This window comes from Myotis myotis, unplaced genomic scaffold (genome assembly GCF_014108235.1).
Source record: "Myotis myotis isolate mMyoMyo1 unplaced genomic scaffold, mMyoMyo1.p scaffold_m19_p_13, whole genome shotgun sequence".
Classification (NCBI taxonomy): Eukaryota; Metazoa; Chordata; class Mammalia; order Chiroptera; family Vespertilionidae; genus Myotis; species Myotis myotis.
In genome coordinates, this window is record NW_023416317.1 from 12,949,979 (window position 1) to 12,970,290 (window position 20,312).

General features: G+C 37.8%; 1 protein-coding gene across 9 annotated transcripts in view; it reads left to right on the forward strand.

Moving 5' to 3' along the window:
* Positions 1-20,312, forward strand: part of CFAP20DC (CFAP20 domain containing) — a 236,786-nt gene that overhangs the window by 134,299 nt on the left and 82,175 nt on the right. For 7 of the 9 annotated variants that reach the window (XM_036331721.1, XM_036331723.1, XM_036331724.1 and 4 more), the window contains 5 exons: positions 2,561-2,697; positions 3,596-3,758; positions 5,769-5,885; positions 7,280-7,399; positions 9,752-10,071. In XM_036331721.1, the coding sequence (XP_036187614.1) occupies positions 2,561-2,697; positions 3,596-3,758; positions 5,769-5,885; positions 7,280-7,399; positions 9,752-10,071 (857 nt within the window). The remainder of the gene's footprint in view (positions 1-2,560; positions 2,698-3,595; positions 3,759-5,768; positions 5,886-7,279; positions 7,400-9,751; positions 10,072-20,312) is intronic. The other 2 variants (XM_036331722.1, XM_036331729.1) reach the window with 2 other exon arrangements.

Below are 20,312 nucleotides of genomic sequence, written 5' to 3' on the forward strand. Positions count from 1 at the left end.
CCCCCACCGGTTGCTGGTGGGAGTAGGCTTCCTGAGATGTCAGGAGAAAAGGAATTTTCTGAGACTTATACAGGAGGAGGAGATATTGTAGAAAATGTTATTTCTGTGGAATTAAACTCCTGAATTTCTAAGGTCCCATTTTCCTCTGTCCCACCAAGGAAGAAGTCCATTTTGCCTTCAGTAGAGCTGGGATTAAAGCCATTGCTCAGAGTTTCATTCCACAGTCTAATCCAGCATCAGGCTAGCTTAGCTTGTGGTCCCCGCTGCAGTTCTTCATTCCATTGGACATGGGGTCCACTTGGCCATGGGCCGTTCAACTTCTAGGAACACAAGCAAATACAAGAGAGAAACAAGAGCCAAGAGTCCCAGCCATATGAACTTGCTTTATCTGGGAATTATGTATGTATTTCCAAATTTTCAGTGTCTTGTAATGGCCCCACCCCCTCTGGCCAATGATTTTTGTCCTAGTTTAGACTGACAGGTACATTTCCTATGTCACCCAGACTTTATTGCGCGTGTGCCCATCTCCCCTTTGTCGAGTCCCTTCCCTCAGTGATTGGTCTGCAGAGGGAATGGATCAGTGGTTCCCTGGGGAGAGTAAAGTTGCAGCTTGCTAGTGAAGCTGCCCAGATGGCCATGCTTATAATGTCTGGCCCTCCCTTAGCTCCTTTCCTGTTATTAATACCTAGCTAATTACAATGGTAATATTTTGAACTACTGATAGATACTTCAGCAAAGCCTCTTGGGTCCAGACTTCCAAGCTTGAATGTACTTACTCTGTACTTATGGAAGTACCTGTACTGGGGGACTTTTTTCTAGTGCTTAGACAAATTTGTCTAGTGCTTAGACAAATTTCACACCACACCAGTGGACTAAGTCAGGGTTTCTAGGTCTCTAGTCTGAAAGCAGATGGCTTCTTGAAAGCAGTTCACTGACCCAGGATCCAGAAGAACAATTACAGACAACTGAATGGACTGATGAGGGAAATTTAATCATGGCTGCTTGTTTGGAAATATTGTTTGTGCAGTTGTGATGTTCTATTTTTATGGATATGTGAAGAAACCCTTTTTATTTCATTAGGTTCTTTTTCTTGGTCAGTAGCTCTTAAATGTCCAGGACTGTAGAATGAATGTGGACTCATTCAGGGCCAACTCATTTTCAAGTTGGTGCTCTCTTGCAAGTGGGCACAGCAGAAGGTTTTTTAGGTTATGGGCAGTATTTTGAGGCAAGGCCCATCACCCTCACCTGCTTTATTGGTGAGCGGAGGCTAACTACAGTCACAAGGAACCCCACAGTCTGGTCCAGCCGTGGGCAAACTATGGCCCGCGGGCCAGATCTGGCCCGTTTGAAATGAATAAAACTAAAAAAAAAAAAAAAAAAAGACCGTACCCTTTTATGTAATGATGTGTACTTTGAATTTATATTAGTTCACACAAACACTCCATCCATGCTTTTGTTCCAGCCCTCCGGTCCAGTTTAAGAACCCATTGTGGCCCTCGAGTCAAAAAGTTTGCCCACCCCTGGTCTGGTCTAATCAAGCGTTCCTTAGTCAGCCTTCCATAGGGTCATTCAGAGACCCAGGCTCCTTTCATCTATGGCTTCTCTGGGAAAAGCCTTCCACTGAATCTTGTGCATCTTGTCAAGTGATGAGGGAAGAGAGAGCACAGAGGATTATGCAGGAGGTTTTAGGAAGTGGTTTACCCTTCTCACGTTCTGTTAATCATAACTCAGTCACATGGTTCATGGGACTACCGGGAAGGCTCAGAAATGTAATTTATCTGTGCGCCCGGAAGGAAAAGGCAACAGGGTTTGGTGAGCATACCTGCCTCATTCTGGAGGTGATACCAGTTGTCTCTTTCTCCCCAAACCTTCAGTGATTCCCTGTTGCCTACCAACTTGAGAATAAGCTCTTAGCATAAGGCTCTTTGCAATGTGACCCTAGTCCATCCTTTCAGCTAAACTGGTAAATTCATTATTCCCCAAGCATATCCTGCCCTTTTGCTCTTCCATGCCTTTATTCAGGTACTTTCTCTGGCCTAGGGCACCCTACATCTCTTATTTTTGAACTTTTCAGTCATTCAAGGGCCATTCAATAGGTCACTTATGCTTCATTCCCACTGGTCCGCTTTATGTTATAGTTATGTTTACTTGTACTACCACCTCCCTTCAGACTCCCTGAGGGCAAGCAATATGTCTTATCTATTTTGTGTCACTGACAACTTCTAGGAAATGCCTGAGAGAGTACTCAAGCAAATATTTGTTCAGTTGAGCTGGATAGTTTTATTTAAATTATTCCCTTAAAGAGAAAAATAAGATGTATTTTTTAGTAGTTTTCCACTTTTCTTTCTCTTTTTCTTTGAGGAAAAATATTTGTGGTAGTAGTTCTCAAATGATAGTGAGCTTGTTAAAATTATAGATTTCTGCCCACCCTCCACACCCCTGTGCCCAAGATTCTAATTCTACAGATCTAATCTTGATATTGGGCCCCTATATCTGCATTTTTTAATAAGTGCCATTGCACTTATTAATTTACTGTTATTACCTTCCTTTAACAAAACAGATCAGTTCCTTAAGAGAGGAACAGGTAGTGTGCGGAACAGTAAAAATCAAGATGTTTGTCATATCGCCTTTGGATCCAAAGTTCTTGGACCACCTCCACTCTCTGGCAGAAGAAATAACATGAGGATATCCAGTGAGGTAGGAGCAAGGTGTGAGGAGCTTATCTCCAGCGAGTGGCAAGGGAGGGGAGGGTTGTTTCCAGTGACGGGTTAGATGGGGTAGAATGAGGGGGTTTGAGAGACTACATGCCAAAAGCAGAAGGCTTGAGTAAATTTTGAACAGAAACTCTGGACTTTAAAAGACCTTAAAACTGTTTCCTTTTTGTCATGTCAACACATTTAACAATTTTGAGTATTCTTTTCATTAAATATGTTCACAAAACTTAAAGGTAAAAATATATGTGAGCACAGTTTGTGGTCTCCTTCAGGAGGGAGTTGGATCCTCACCAGAAACCTTATACTGAACAGATTCTCAAATGTTATATTTTTATTTTTAATTTCCTCTGAATTTCTGACAATCACAGTGATTTCCACCTCAACTCCTACCTCCTAAAGATGGAGTGTAGTGCCCTATCGGTTTGGCTCAGTGGATAGAGCGTCGGCCTGCGGACTCAAGGGTCCCAGGTTCAATTCCAGTCAAGGGCATGTACCTTGGTAGCGGGCACATCCCCAGTTGGGGGTGTGCAGGAGGCAGCTGATGGATGTTTCTCTCTCATAGATGTTTCTAACTCTCTATCCCTTTCCCTTCCTCTCTGTAAAAAATTAATAAAATATATATTTTTTAAAAAAAATGGAGTGTAGCAAATAAGCACATTTTAATTTACATGTCTAGGAAACTTGTCTTTTTATCTCATTATTTCTCTCCTTCTTTCTAATTTTCTTTCATAACTTCCCTCTCCAACAACTTTTAACCTTCTCGTTTCCTCTAGTTTTTTCCTCTCTTTATTTCTCTAAATATTATTTCTTCTATGTAGGTTCTAAAAATAAATGCAGTTCCTATATTTTAAAATGTGCAAGTGAATTCCTTTTCCTTATAGACAATAAGATCCATTGGGTCCAAAAATAACCGATCATGCCAGCTGTCCACAGTGGAGAGGTGTGTTAACAGTGCAGAAATGTCAGCTTTGCTGATTTCTGAGTCTGAGGAGCAAGGAGATAAAGAAAATATTCGCCAAATAAAGCTGACTGTACCTGTTCATGGTAAGAACGAATCATGCATAAAGATTGGTAGCTACTGAAAATAGTGAGAAATGTCCTTGTTAAAATTGAAATTATATTTATGACTAGATCTTAAGTCCAGATAATTACCGCATAGATATTGAAATATGTTTAGAATTCACATACATATATACATATATATTATAATCCTCTGAAAACTCTCATTCTATTTCAGTGATGGTGAACCTTTTGAGCTCGGCGTGTCAGCATTTTGAAAAACCCTAACTTAACTCTGGTGCCGTGTCACATATAGAAATTTTTTGATATTTGCAACCATAGTTAAACAAAGATTTATATTTTTGATATTTATTTTATATATTTAAATGCCATTTAAGAAAGAAAAATCAACCAAAAAAATGAGTTCACGTGTCACCTCTGGCACGCATGTCATAGGTTCTCCATCACTATTCTATTTATTCCATTATTTCAAATTCCTGTAGTACCCTGTGTTTTTACTTTATGATGACTGCTAAGGAAATAATATAACATCCTTTTATCACTACATTTTAGTAATTTCATGTGCATTTTAAGTTTTTTTAACTTAATATTATCTTTTAATTAATATTTTCCACTTTTAAAGTGTTCTTTATCTTCTCTCATTTATACTAAAACAACCCTGTGGTGAAGAAAAGACTTCATCTCATTTTATAGATTGAGAGTTCTAACTTAACAGAGACGTACAGCGATTTGCAGTCTGTAATCATTGGAAAGAATTGAAACCAGGACCCACTTACTGTCAGTGTTTCTACTCTTACTGGTCTGACTTTGTGAGAGTTGAAACAGAGACATTTGGGTTCATTTTATTGGATTTAGAAATTAATGAGCACTATTAAAATTATATCTCCCTTGGAGTATTAAACTGAGCAGGGAAATGAATAACATAGATATTTGGTCCCAGCCCCACCTGTCTGTGAGACCTACCACTATCTGTGAGACCTTGGTCAAGTTTCTTAAACTCTGTAAGGTTCAGTTTCCTCATCTGTAAAATGGGGATAATTACTACTGGCCATAGTAGTAGTGGTCAATAACAGCTGCTTCAAAGGGTTATTGTGAGGTTTTAATGAGAAAAACTCAGTCATATTGTGCCAAGAAATTAAGCATTCAGTAAATATTAAATGCTGCTTGCTATGAATATATTATTACAGAATTAAATTATACTTAAAAAATTCTTTAGATTTGATATCAGTCTTCTAGCATTCTTCTGGAAACTACCCTCTAAAATCTCATTGCATCGTACTTAACTATGCTTCCTCTTTTATTTTTTTATTTTTTAATATTTTTATTGAGTTCTAGAGAGAGAGAAAAGGGGAGAGAGAGAGAAAAAGAAACATCCATGTGAGAGCAGAACATCGATCAGCTGCCTCCTGCACTCCCCCTACTGGGGATCAAGCCCACAACCAGGCAACTATATTTTCTAAAGGAAGCAATAATTTTTCGGTATTGGCTCTCAATCTCATGTTTTATATTTTTAATATAGCATATTTCATGATTAATATTAATCAGATTACTTGTAGCTTTCTAAAAGGTTATGTCACATGAATAAAATGTATTGGTAATTTTGAAAACCTGATACAATCCTAATGTTAGAACAGCGGTTCTCAACCTTGGGTCGCGACCCCTTTGGGGGTCGAACGACCCTTTCACAGGAGTTGCCTAAGACCATCGGAAAACACATATATAATTACATATTGTTTTTGTGATTAATCACTATGCTTTAATTATGTTCAATTTGTAACAATGAAATTGGGGGTCACCACAACATGAGGAACTGTATTAAAGGGTCGCAGCATTAGGAAGGTTGAGAACCACTGTGTTAGAATAAGAATAAACACCTATTTTCTGTGAAGGAATAAGTTTTTATACAGCTTTACATAATGTCAAAATGATACATGAACATTCTCATTATAGCTATAATTATATTTACTGAGTTATTTCAAACCATAAAGTACTTTCTGTTCTGGCTTTTTGTTCTTTGATATGAAAATGTACCAGCCAATCTGCATATTATGCATCCGCATCCCCCTCAAGAACCATCAGCAGATAAGAATCATAACAGGAGAAGATTACGGTTAAAAAGCACCAACAGAGAAAGGACAGAGACGCCCAGCGGTATGGCACTAATTCAATGCTATCTTATATCTGTATATTATTCAGAGCAATGCATTCTCTCTCTCTGCAGGTTGTAAGTTTCAAAGAATTATGAACCAATTCATTTAAAATCTAAATGTCTGTTCTATAGGGATTGTGGAAATCAAATTTTCTGTAAAAGAATTGCTCTAGAGTCCTAAGAGAGATTTGCTGGATTAAATAGACAGTACTGCAGAAATAAAGGACTTTCTGCGTCTACTCTCAAAGGCTGAATAAGTTTATTTTTTTTTAAAGCCCACATATGATAGAGGAAGTTCCTGCCTATAGACTTTACTGAACTTGGGCTTAACCCATAATTTTTCATGTTTCATTTATGGCTCTTCTTTTTACATTGAGCCCTTTTCACATTGTTGTTTTTTTTTATTTGCTGCCTCTCCCTTTGAACTCCTTGCCATCTGTTACTACAATGTAGGTTAAAATTTCAACTCTTTGCAACCAGTAAAGCATTAGACAATATAGGTGGCTATTGTAGTTATTTTTTAAAATAATGGATTTGAGACAGGTATGTGTAGATTTGTATAAACCTGCATTAGTTTATCCTAAATCAGTGATGGCGAACCTTTTGAGCTCGGCGTGTCAGCATTTTGAAAAACCCTAACTTAACTCTGGTGCCGTGTCACATATAGAAATTTTTTGATATTTGCAACCATAATAAAACAAAGATTTATATTTTTGATTTTTATTTTATATATTTAAATGCCATTTAACAAAGAAAAATCAACCAAAAAAAATGAGTTTGCGTGTCACCTCTGACACACGTGTCATAGGTTCGTCATCACTGTCCTAAATCAAGCCCAGAATGTATCATGTACACATCTGTTAGCATAATTTCTCAAAAATGTAGGGTTCTTGGGTAGGCCATAATTCAGCCTGCTAGGTTTCATGTTATTTTTACAAAATAATAGATAGAAACATTAGTTCTTTAGTAATTAATGCCTTGCCCATTTTCTTAAGGTCCTAAAGGAAAGATCTTGGTTTAAGAGTGGAGGGAGTTCAGTAACAATTGTAATTTAAAGAAAACATTCCATTTTATGTAGAACCAATGGGAAAAGAATATAAGACCCTTTAAAAATTACATAGGTTTTAGAATTTTTTTATCACATATTGTAAAACTTAAATCTAAAATGTCCCCATGCAAATATTCAGGGATTATATTATGCACCTCCACAAAAATGCCGCTGAGTTCATCTTAATACATTCTACTGAAAATTAATTCATATAATCTGCAGTGTCACCTCTAGCTTTCTTTACAATAATCATATAGTAAAGTACGCCAAATTAATACCATTCTTCAAAAAATAATTGTTATAAATATCACAAAAGTAATATGATGGAAAATATTTATTCTAATAAAGGCAGTTCTTCAGGAAATAGCAGGAATGGAGATAAAGCAGCTGCCCTCATCACTGAGTCCCAGCAAGGAGCAGGGACATTGAGCCCCAGTACTCCAGCTCCCCAGTCTTCTGATGCATCAGGTTTGCATCTTTTTATGCCATAATTGTCAATGATTAATAAGATATGAATGTGTTAAATATTTCAAACCCAGTCGTTTGCTAAAAGCTATCGTTTTAACCCCAATTTTATGTCAGATTTTAGTGGATGAAAGAGTATTTTTATTTTCAAGTTTTAATGCACTTGGTTGTCCTGTTCAGAATGAAAGTTTAAAACTTTGAAGTTTTCACATGACATTGTCCCCCTGCCCAAAGGTAATTGTTGCATTTCTTCAGTCCTCTCTATGATGGAGATGGCTGGTTGTAGAGCATTGAGCCCATCCACATATCTTGCCTAGCAGGTGTGGAGTACTTTTACAAAGGCAAATTGTTTCGTGGGTTCCTTTTTTTTTTGCAAATTCTTGTTGAGCAAGGGAAAAAGGAAAATAAATTATAATTGTTTGTAGTTTGTCAGTCTTATTTATACAGTGTTGAAACCTTCATTAAAATGTTAGGCGTAATTAGTGTCTTCGGCATAAATCTGACTGTGTAGAAAAACTAATTAGATGTTTAGGTGATCATTCTTGCATTTATCTTGTTTGCTGCAATATTGTGATTACACAGTAATTTACATACTTTTCTAAGAAAACACACCAAATTATTCATTACATTGATATGGAAATATTTGAGGTAAAACTATAAATTCCAAAAAAGCGTGTGGTAGTGAGATAATTAGAGTTTGTTTGATGTAAGCACGCCTTTTACCTTGACTTTTTGACAGTTAGTAATATGTTTGGCAATAGGTCATACAAGTTGTTTAATTGCATAATGAAGATTCAGGTATCTTTTCCTCCCCTATTTTTTAAATATCCATGAACATAATGCAACACATTGGGTGTTGTTTGTTTTTTTAATTTTTCTCAACCTTTATTAAAGCACCAGTTTTGTTTACAAAGCACCTGCTATGTGCTTAGCACCATGCAAAGGGGTTTTCTGTCCAAAAGAGCACATCCCAGTGAATCTATTCATTCCACCTGCCCACAGCTACACTGACTCGCACCCTTCAAATCCCCATGGAGGTGCTCAGGTGAAGTAATACAGCCTGCCTTTTGGCCATTTCCCTAGACTCTGTCCCTGAAAATGTGAAAGCCTTGTCCCTAATAGAGTTCCTCTAAGAAATGTACATTTCTCACCCTTTTTATAGGCAAGTTCTGTTATATAATGATAGTCTTAGATTAAGAAACCGATGAATACAGTTGTGATAAATACAATTTTATTTGTGTCATCAATGTTATTTTTTAAAGGTGTTTTTGTTTGTTGCTTGTGCTTTTGTAGTAAAAGCTTTAAACTTTCAAGTTAGCAAATCTTAGCTATCTCTACAATATTTTTATTGTGATGGTAAATATAATAGGATTCAAGAATCAGGGGTAAAATAACCGTGCCCACATTGTGGTTCTCCAGACCACAGATTTTAGTAAGATTGTCACCACTGACATAATGCAGCAAAAAAGTTTCATGAAAAATAAACTAAGTTAGAGAAAATGCTCTACTCTTCTGCTGTCATTCTAAACAAAGGCATGCTTTTTATTATGTCATTATATAGATTTGTCATTTCTAGCTTGCCTGGATCATAGTTATAAAATCTACCTCAGTGTTGAGAAAAGATTGCAATTTTTTAAAGCTTTGGTCAAAAAAATGTATCTCAGTGGTAGTATATAGTATTTTTAAAGAAAACAAATAATGCTGTGCAAAAAAAAAAAATTCATATCCAAACATTCTCTCCTAAAATTAAATATAAAGGTCTTTTTCACCAGCAGAATCCACCAGTCACATTAGCAAATATTTCTGTGGATTTACTATCACTTGAAAAGTCTAATCAGCTTAGTCTATGAAGTTTCCTGTTTCATTTAGTAGATTGGAGAGAAAAGGCTGTTATCTTTTTCATGGTTTCCTCTCCTCCATGATTTATAATCCAGACAATGCCCACACACTTGTTTAAAGAGGCTTGTTAAGCACCCTGTCCTGCAGTTAAAAGAAGATATTAGTAAGTCAGCCCCTTTAATTCTGGAAGATTTCCCCCTTCTGGAATGTCAAATTAATGAAGCTGTGCTATAAAGAACTTGCTTCAAGACAGGTGATAATTATTTCAAACTTATAAATGTCTTGGCCAGTCTTTCAACTCAGATGGTGAGGAAGTGTATGTGAGTTGCCCAGAGCTGTAGGCACTGATCTATGGGTTAAATGTTTGGCTGATTACAAGATGGTGAATAAATTGCCATCCTTGGCTTTTGTGTTATTTAATAAATCTGTTTCAATAACAGGAAATTTTAACCTACTTGCCTAAAATAACATTCATGGAACACTACTCTAATTTTTGTCATCTCTTCCAAACGTCAGATGAATGGGTATTTCCCAACAATGATGATCACATTCCCCATTTGGCGTCCAGCAGACAGTCTCTTCTGGGTGATGACTCCTGCCACACCTCACACCTGTGGCTGGAAACTAGCAAGGAGAGTGAGCAGGACCAGCAGGCAGAGGAGACCTGGATTGTTCCAAAGGATGTTTTTACCTTTTCATCAAGACCACGATCAGCACCTCATGGAAAGACTCAGAACATGTCCCCAGAGGGGTGCCCATTTATTCTGGATCTAACAGAGGATACCAGTGTGACCCAATTGGAAGATGATTTTTATGGTGAAGACAGCAGCGAAGAGGTACACTGCTTGATGAGTGAAATTGTGATAAAGCACAGTTGTTCCATTACCTCCAATAAGCACTAAAACTAGTTGAAATAAAAGAGGGAAAATCAACTGCTATTTATAAAAATGCAGCAGATTGCAATGTCAGTCAACAGTTGCCTCAGGTTGTTATGGTAACTCTAAATTGCTGCCTTTTTTATTAGCAGTCAGCCAATTTCATTTTTAATTATAGAAACCAGTTTTTGGTTTGTTTTTGTCTTTTTATTTTAATCATTGTCTCACACAGAATGAGAAATAATATGCGGGTTAGTTTTATGATAGCAAAACCAGTAAAACACTGAGAACACATTGTTCTGGATCTCTGGGGAAATGGTGTTGCAGTTGCTACACATTCTGAATTGATGATTTTCTGACTTCCTTACTCCCCTGCCATCCTATCACCTTGGACCTATTAGGACTCATTATTTTCCATATGGTCCCAGAATTTCAAAAGTTGTGCCAATTAAAGTTTAGATTATGAATCATGGATTAGTTCTGGGACTTGCCTTACAGGAGGTTTTTGTTTGCAATTATTTAGAATATAAATATATCTTATAAATTAGTAAATTCATAAAAAAGGTTTTTTTAAAACTTATTAAAAAAACAAACTGAATATAGTTCTGAAACATTAATATGTAAACATTATAACTCTTCCCAATATAAAATGAATTTTTTGTGAAATTTCTTTAGCTTTATTTTTAAATAATAGACAATATTTTCTAGAAAAAATAGTATTTAAAAAGCAGATTACAGTCAAATTATGGTTTAGTAAAATTATACAAATCATTTCTATGCAGAAATTATAGAAATAATTAGAAAAACTTGTGTATGCTTATAAAACTTTGTTTTAATAATTATAACTGATCAAGAATCCCCCTTTGGATAGTGGGGTGTAGATTAAATCCATAGCTCCTACCTTCAGAGACAGTTGAGAATATGGAGATTGTTCAGTCAGTAATTATGTTTTTTTGCAACTTTTAATGAGTTTCTGTAGCAGAGTGCATGGGGAGATCATTTTTTAATAATACCCTTGCTTTTGAGTGTGATGAAACTATCAGTCATATCAAACATTAACCTACTACAAACTCCTTTATGCATAAAATAGTACATTTGATGCCAGCACTTTAAATGTTGCTATGGACATCTTTGTTCCTTTCACCTTGAATAACCTAAAGCTATAAAACTGTAAAATGGACATTTGTCTTCAGCATCTAGTATTGCCCCCATTGCAGCAGTCAATTCTTCTACAGTATGAATTGGCTGATCTGATAAATTCATACCACTTCATTATCGGATAGACCCATTTTCTTCCTATATCCACAGCACCATCTTTCTTACCTAACCCAAAAGAATCACTATGATGGCAGGTAGGAAAGGGTAGCTCTCTGGCGAACTTTGAGATATGTTTATGGGGAAACTGCCCTTTAAGTTACACCACATAAGGATAAGCCTTGAGAAGAAGCAATAGAACTTCATGGGAAAATAAATATTAGTTCTGAATATTTTAATGTTATTACTTTATGACTTTCTTTTGCTATAAGCTACTGTACTCCTGGTATCTTTCAACATTTATTATGCACACATGTACTCATTACCAACTACATAAAATTGAAAAAAAAATTGATCGTGCATTACCTAAGCTCTGACTGGCATAGCTCTCTGGTACCCCTGTGCCCTGACCAGGAGCAGATGGCTTGAGTCTGTGGTGGGGCCATGTCATTGCTAACACCTGCCCTGGCCTACTTTTAGTTGGAGCCTGTTAAGTAGGACAGCCAGAAAGAGAGGCAGAAGCCTCGCCATATTATGCAAGCTTTGAAGCTTGCTGTTAGAGGCAATAACAAAGTAAAAACTAACATACAAAAAATATGAATAACAGAAATGCCAGGCGATGTTTAAACAAGTTCTAGAATTTGTAGTGATCCCTTCTTTATCAGAATGTTTCATTTGAGGCTTTTTTTATTTTTGTAAATTCTTTTTCTGTAAGATTACTTCTCCTATTTATTAATTATATAAGTCAATGGGAAGTTGGATTCCAAATTTAAAATGTTTATTTACATATAGTCTTTGAAGAAAAATCAGTTTAGTTGATTTAGGCATCCTTACTATTAGTTGCATTATTTTAGAATGTTGTATCCTTAGAGTAACATAATTATGCTTAAGAAAAGCATGTTATGTTATGATAATAGATGAATAAGTAATAATTATATCACTTATTATAACTTGTTTACAACTTGCAGTTAAAAGACTTTATTTTGCTGTTAGACAATTGAGTATTTTTAAAGAGAAAGTAGATGGATTTGGTAGCATATAAATTAGGCAAAAATAAATCATGTTATGATAGAGGAAAAGCACATTTGATAGTAAAGGCTAATTAAAATAAGCTTTAAGTGATACATTGTCTTTTTAATTTAAGTTTCTAAAATAAATAATTCACATATCGGATCTTCATTACTGTGAGAGCCTCAAAAGTATGAATTTTTTGTATGTGCTCTTGTCTTATTCTTTATGCAGTCATATATACAGATATTCCTGATACTTAATTAATTTTGAAGTTGTACATCTTACTGGAAAAGCAAACTATGGAAATATATTTTGTGGAGAGCTGTAAAATCAAGACTGCCATGTAAAATGAATTATCTTAGGATAGCTAGCAAAACAGAGTGCCTTGCACACTATTGCAGCTTCCAAAAGAAAGAAGCATGTTCCTGCTATTGTCTCTGTTTTGTATCTTACCATTATTCTCAATATGCCTTCTAAGTATATACATCTGGTTTGCAACTTGAGTTAGCTTTATAGTAGTATTTTATTGCTCCTCTAATTTAATTTTTTACTTAGAAATGCTGTCATTTCCCCCCCGACCCCCACCCCAAACTCTGGCTGTGTATCACATACTGAAGCAGATATTTGCAAGGACAAGTAACTTGTCTTGTATAACAGTCCAAATTGAAACATTTGAGCTAAAAATTACCCATATTTGGACATGAATTATGTGTCCTGACTACTTATAGTGTTCAGATTAGCTAGGAATCTTTCAGATCTTCTCTCCATCTGACTTTTGGAGGCCTAAAGGACAAAGCTACAAACATCAAATTAAAAGGACCATTTTCTTTTTACTGTTGACAGTATTACAGATGTCCTCCATTTTCTCCCCCCTTTTCCCCCTTCACCCAGTCCCTTCCCCTCCCCAAGGTCTTCATCACACTATAGTCTGTGTCCATGGGCTATGCATATATGTTCTTTGGTTAATATTGTCTCTTCTCCCCCACCCCTTCCCCTCTGAGGTCTGTCAATATGTTCCATGCCTCCATGGACCTATTTTGTTTATTTTGTTCATTAGATTCCACAAATAAGTGATATCATGTCATATTTGTCTTTCTCTGTCTGGCCTATTTCACTGAGCATAATAATCTCCAGGTCCCTCCATGCTGTCGCAAAGGGTAAGAAATACTTCTTTTTTATAGCTGCATAGAATTCCATTTTGTAAATGTACCACAGTTTTTTTTATTTACTCATGTACCTATGGGCACTTAGGCTGTTTCCAGAGCTTAGGTTTGTAAGTAATGCTGCTATGAACATAGGGGTACATACATTCTTTTTGATTGGTATTTCTGACTTCTTAGGATATATTCCCAGATGTGAGATTGCTGGGTCACGGCAATTCCATTTTTAATTTTTTGAGGAAACTCTTTTAGTCCTTCCTCTCAGCTTTACTAGTATTGTTGCTTTAAAGATATTTTTAGCACTCGGTAGTTAAGCTGTTTTGTGGAGAGCGGCTACAGCGTTTGGACAGGTTCAAGCCTGGGACTAAATGCGAGGACACGATCCTCTCGTGGCAAAGCCACATGCAAGTCCCAGCACAATTACAGCCAAAGGCTATAGTTGTAAGCTTGACCTTATGGTCCGAACCCGTGGTCCCATGTGGCAGAGTGATATAGGCTGCGGGAGGTGCAGCAAGTAAACAAAGCTTGATCAGGTGCATGTAATTGAGTAGGTTCGAAACCCACGAGAATGTTGTAAACATCTTGACCACACCCTTACTTTGCCTCAATGAAACTGGCTATAAAATAAAGACTCTGCTTGTAGTCCATGGCACTGTCGCTAGCTCTCCATCAGAGAGGACAGCGTCCCACCCAGACCCAGCTTTCTTCTTTTGTCTGTCTTTTCTTAATCCTTCACCGCCCCCTCTCAGGCTCACCGAACCTGGCTGTGCTGGCATGGTACACTGTTTCATTTATTATTTCTGCATAGCCTTTAAAGACTTCTAACCGTCAATTTATGTATTGGAAAAAATATGGAAGGACCCTATTTTGAATATATTGCCTGACATTTTTATTTCTGTATATTATAAATTACAGCATACATACTATCTAAACCTACCATGCAAATTGAATATTATGCTGTGTGAGTAGTTTTTTAGGCTGGTCACATATACATCTTTATTATTATTCTTTGAAGCTTTGTTCTCCTCTGGAAAAGTCACGGGCCCCTTGGTTCCTGCGACTTGCCTCTTCTTTGTTACAGGCAGGTAAAGAAGGTTATAAAACTCTTGTTCATTGAGAATAACATTCTACAGCTCCTGCTAAAAGATAAACATTGCAGATAAATATTTAGTGTGGATAGGAATTTGCAGATAAAGTCTTTAAAGTGTTATAGTTAAAAGAACATGAAATCTAGCTTAGAGAAAAAGATGTTTTGTCTTGGACAGTTAAGGAAGTCTCATCATTTTTCCCAAATATTCACATGATGATGTTTGCCGATCCCATCCAGTCCCTATAGTTTCTGCTATGATTTGTGTGTGAAGCATCATTGGCTACAGGTAAAGAAGTTTACAAGAATAATTTGCACAACCCCTTTTAATATCAAGCATGCTGCAGGTTAGTTGCTTGTTAGAAAGCCACATTTACCTTTTATTTTGTTTATAAACAAGTAAAATGCATTATAAGACACCACTATCAATTATCTTTGCTACCCAAATGAAATTGTATTAATTTTATATTTCCTAAAAAATCAAGAGGTTGAACTACTTCTTGGGGATGATTTTTAGTAAGGACATTTAAGATACATTTGAATGGTTAATCTTGCTATTATCAAAGAAGTTTTTTTTGTTCTGTTATAGCTAATATCTTTAGCTATATTTATGCAAATAACTGTGATCTTTGATTGACATTGGAAATATATACCTATATCATCTCTATTGTCTGCTAGTCCAATTAAAAGGTGCTGTCAGTTCACACATTTAGTCACAAAAATATTGGACAAAAGTGAAAACCCCTGCAGACTCGACCTCAATTACACATTCAAAGCTGCTATCGAAGTGTGTTTGGAATATTGTGAATGTATTTTTACAGAACTTTCAAGAACATTATATGAGACATTATTCATTGTGGACTGAATTAAAACATCAATTGAAATATAAATAAATACAATCATTCACTTTTACAAAGGCTAAAAGAGGGTTCCATCCTGACTCACTCAACATTAAAGTTGTGATACAAAGAGCCTGGGTCCCATCTGCTCCAAGTAGATGGCCCTCAAGAGTCATTAAAATTATCTTTTTGAAATTGCAGCTCAGCAAGAGCAATTGGTTTTGTGCATCCAGAACTTATCCAAATGCCCATCTGCATGTCCTTTTAAGAAAGTAGTTCAACAGAGGAAGTGCTGGCTCCTTGGGGAAATCATTCTCTCCTCAGCCTGCATATGCTGTGCTACAGTTAATCAGGCAAACTCCATTGATGTCCCTGGCACGGGGCGGGATTGAATATTTAACAAGCAAATGCTTCTTAGCCCAGAAGACAAACAGTTCAAGAGATTTGGGACTTTAAAAAAATATATCAAGTTAAATCAAAAGCATTTTGTATTTGTTCTTCTGAAAAACAGATGAACAGATGATTGGAATGTGAAAATGGCTTGACAATTCCTTTACTACTCTGACAAATTATATGCAATTGCTGTACAGGTTTCAGTAGCTAAATCATAAACCAAAGGGAAAAAAAATGGTTGTTTTTCAATCAGATCATAGGAAGCTGACTTCTTTTGCATATAACAAATGTATGTTATATAGAAAAAAATTAATCCAAAAGCATGATTGAGCCCAAATGAGCTACATATGTGAGATTAATAAACATCATCTATACCTATATCATCTACTTTAGTAAGGCAGCAAAAGCATTACTAAAGAAAGGAATAGGGTTTACCAGTGCACTGCTTCTAGTAAATACTGCACTATTTTTATTCTCTGTTTATTTCCTCTCTAAAAAAGAGGCTGACCCAACTTAAATCAAAATATCAGTCTCATATATCATTTTGCCTTTCTCATTTATCCTAATTCTCCTTTCAGAATCTGGGATAAACCAGATTTAGTGGTTCTGAGGCAGCTAAAGTAAGTTAGCCTTTTGTATCCTGTCCAGATTCTCCAGTTATTTGTCTTTTCCATATATTTAAAACAGCATATTACTGTGGAAATGCAATACAACCAAGATACTGCTCACCAGGGAACACAGCTAAATCTGTCCAGTTCCTGGCACATCTCCACTTCTTGGCCCATCACATTAGGCAAAATGTGAGATGAATGTCCATATACACGATCATGAATATGTCTATATATAATCACTGCCCGTGCCAAACAAAAAGAAGTATTTTACAACTGAGTAAACTACTGAAAGGAAGAGAGGCTGTACTCTGACCTACCACAGGTGGAAGAAATAGGCTTCCCATCAAATGGATTGATTTTTTAAGTGTTTTTTAAATGATGTAGCAAACATCTGGTTTTTCATGCATTCCTCTAAATTCTCATCATAGTACATCTGAAGCTTTTAAAATTGCACTTTCTACTTCTTCCTTATGAGATCAATATCTTTGTAGGTATCTATCTCTCTATAGACTTTGTTTTTCTTGAGGACAGTGTCCATGTTCTTCGAACCTGTGTCTCTTACATAGTGCTTAGAAAATGCCTTACACATAGCAGGAGTCTAAATAAATATTTATTGAACTAATGTTTATTGCAAAAGCTCTTAATTTCTGCCTATGTCGTATACACAATGGAATCCCAGGATGACCCAAAGATTTGAGCCCAAAGAGCCATTATTATACCTTCCTCTCTTACCAGCCTACTTTTAGGTCCAGTATGTTTTAAATCCATAGTATATGCTTTTAATTTTTTAATATGATGGAGATGAATATGTAGAGGGTCTTTTGGTCACAGAAATTTCACTGCCAATTGTTTGCAATAATTATAGGAAATTGAAATTTTTAAAAGTTGGAAGAGACAGAGCACTATATAGTAGGCAGACTGAGTTAAAAAAAAAAAAATCTGAGTTCCACCCATACTTTCTCAGAACTAAGACTCAGGGATGTTGATATTCTTTGCTTACCTTCTCCAAACAAGAGTAACTTTTATTCTTTTTTACCTATATGAAACAGAAATTGTAAGAGTCACCACTCGATTCCCTAGTAATTTGGGGCAACAGGCATTGTTTAGGTTTCTGGCACTCTCTGTGTTTTTTTGGGGGGGGAAGGGGTACGGGGAGTTTGTTGTTGCTGTTTTTGCCTGAAGGCAGGGTTCTTCAACCCTGTGAATATCCTCAGAGTTTGCAGAGTGATGGTAAAGTACAGCTCACCCAGTGACAGCCCAGGGTTGCCCACCGCCTGCAGGACTGTTGTAAGTGCAGAAATTGTCTCCCCTTCTTAAGTGAAAAAGCCCATGGAGTGACACCCACCCACCATCTTTTCTTTACCCTATCGGGGACTCCAGAAAATTTGTTTCTCTATCATTTATGAAAAAATATATGTATCAGAAGATCAAGCCAGCATAGAGAAGGAGAATGTAGGCCCAGAATGAGTACCAAGAAGAAATATTCATAAAAGATCCTTAGACATGCCACAATCTTCATTCCTTACTCTAGAGAGGCAAGCTGTTTCTTAGAAGAGGTTCTAAGAACTGAGTGTACCTTTCTTAAAAGCCCGGTTGTCTGCTAATCTCACCTACTTCCTACAAGAAAGAATTATAACATGGCAGGATTAGGGATCTCAGACTCCATGTAAGCTTTCCAGAGTCACAAAGAATAACACTCTGCCTTCTACAGAGCCCTCAAGTCAGCCAGCCTCCCCATTGTCACCACCATTCCTTAACAGCCACCTCATTGTTTCTGGTTGTAACAATTTCATCATCCCCTAATTGGTCTCCCTTTCTACTATCTCCATAGAGCATTCTAGACATCCTACAAAAAATATTCGCACAAACTCATACCCATGCCTTCTATTTTGTGCCACTGTGGTGCTCCACTGCCTCAAATCACTCTATGACTCTTGGATGCCTTCAGGAAAAAGTCCTTTGATGGCCAGAATTAAGTTATGGTCTACCATTATGTTCCCACTGTCTGCAGTGCCTGGAGCAATACCTTAGCCCAGCAGTTCTCAACCTGTGGGTCACGACCCCTTTGGGGTCGAACGACCCTTTTACAGGGGTCGCCTAAGACCATCCTGCATATCAGATTTTTACATTACGATTCATAACAGTAGCAACATTACAGTATGAAGTAGCAACGAAAATAATTTTATGGTTGGGGGTCACAACATGAGGAACTGTATTTAAAGGGCCAGAAGGTTGAGAACCACTGCCTTAGCCCATGATGAGGAAGAAAGAAAGAGGCAAAACAATGATAAATAGGTACACAGATACATAGATCACTTCCAATTGAAAGTTTTGATAAATTCCTCTCCTGTCCTGTGCCCAACCTTGAGCAGGCTCTCTCATCTTTCTTTACACATACATACTTCACTTCTACCAAAAGGGAAATGTCACCTTAGATCAGTGATGGCGAACCTTTTGAACTCAGCGTGTCAGCATTTTGAAAAAACCTAACTTAACTCTGATGCCATGTCACATATAGAAATTTTTTGATATTTGCAACCATAGTAAAACAAAGACTTATATTTTTGATATTTATTTTATATATTTAAATGCCATTTAACAAAGAAAAATCAACCAACAAAATGAGTTTGCGTGTCACCTCTGACACACGTGTCATAGGTTTGCCATCACTGCCTTAGATAGTGACCTGTGTGTTGAGCGTGTATGGTGGCCAAACATTTAGGAAGTAACTGAACAATTTAATCAGTCACTCAAATATTTTGTTTACAAATGCCAAACATTGGAAATTTCTGGGTATTTGATTCTTTGTGACTGTTACTGAAGAAGATACACATTCTCCGACATCAAGTAATATCTTTAAAATGTACTCTGTTTTTACTGATATTTTTTGTTCTAACTTTATCATTTTAACATCCATTTATTATATATTTAAACTAGAGGCCCAGTGCACAAAAATTTGTGCACTTGGGGGGGAGGGGGGTTCCTCAGCCCGGCCTGTGCCCTCTCGCAGTCTGGGACCCCTCGGGAGATAACGACCTGCTGGCTTAGGCCTGCTCCCAGGTGGCATAGGGCAGGCCCAATCCCTAGGTGCAGCCCCTGGTCGGGCTCAGAGCAGGGCTGATTGGGGAGTTGGGGCGCCACCCCCTGTCATGCACAGAGCAGGACGGATCGGGAGGTTGTGATGCCACCCTCAGTCATGCTCAGGGTAGGGTCGATTGGGGGGTTGGGGCACCGCCCCCTGTCACACTCAAGGCAGGGTCAATGGGGAGATTGCGGTGCCACCCCTGTCACGCACAGAGCAGGGCCAATCAGGGGGTTGTGGCGCTGCCCCCTGTCACACACAGAGCGGGGTCAATCAGGGGGTTGGGGAGCTCCCCTGTCACTCACAGAGTAGGGCTGATAGGGGAGTTGGAGCACCGCCCCCTGTCACACACAGAGCAGGGCCGATCAGGGAGTTGGGGCACCGCCACTGTCACACTCAGGGCAAGGTTGATGGGGAGGTTATGGCTCTACCCCGTCACACACAGAGCAGGGCCCGTGGGAGGGGCAGGGGGGGTTGGGGCGCCGCACCCTGTCACACACAGAGCCGCAGGGCGATCAGGGGGTTGGGGAGCTCCCCCCTATCAGGCACAGAGCAGGGCTGATCAGGGGGTTGGGGCGCCTTCCCCTGTCACGAACAGAGCAGGGCGGATAGGGAGGTTGTGGCCCCGCCCCCTGTCACACACAGAGCCGCAGGGTGATCAGGGGGTTTGGGCGCTGCCCCCTGTCACACTGATCCCGGTGCCGGGAGACCTCGCGGCTCTGCTGATCCCGGTGCTGGGAGGCATATTACCCTTTTACTATATAG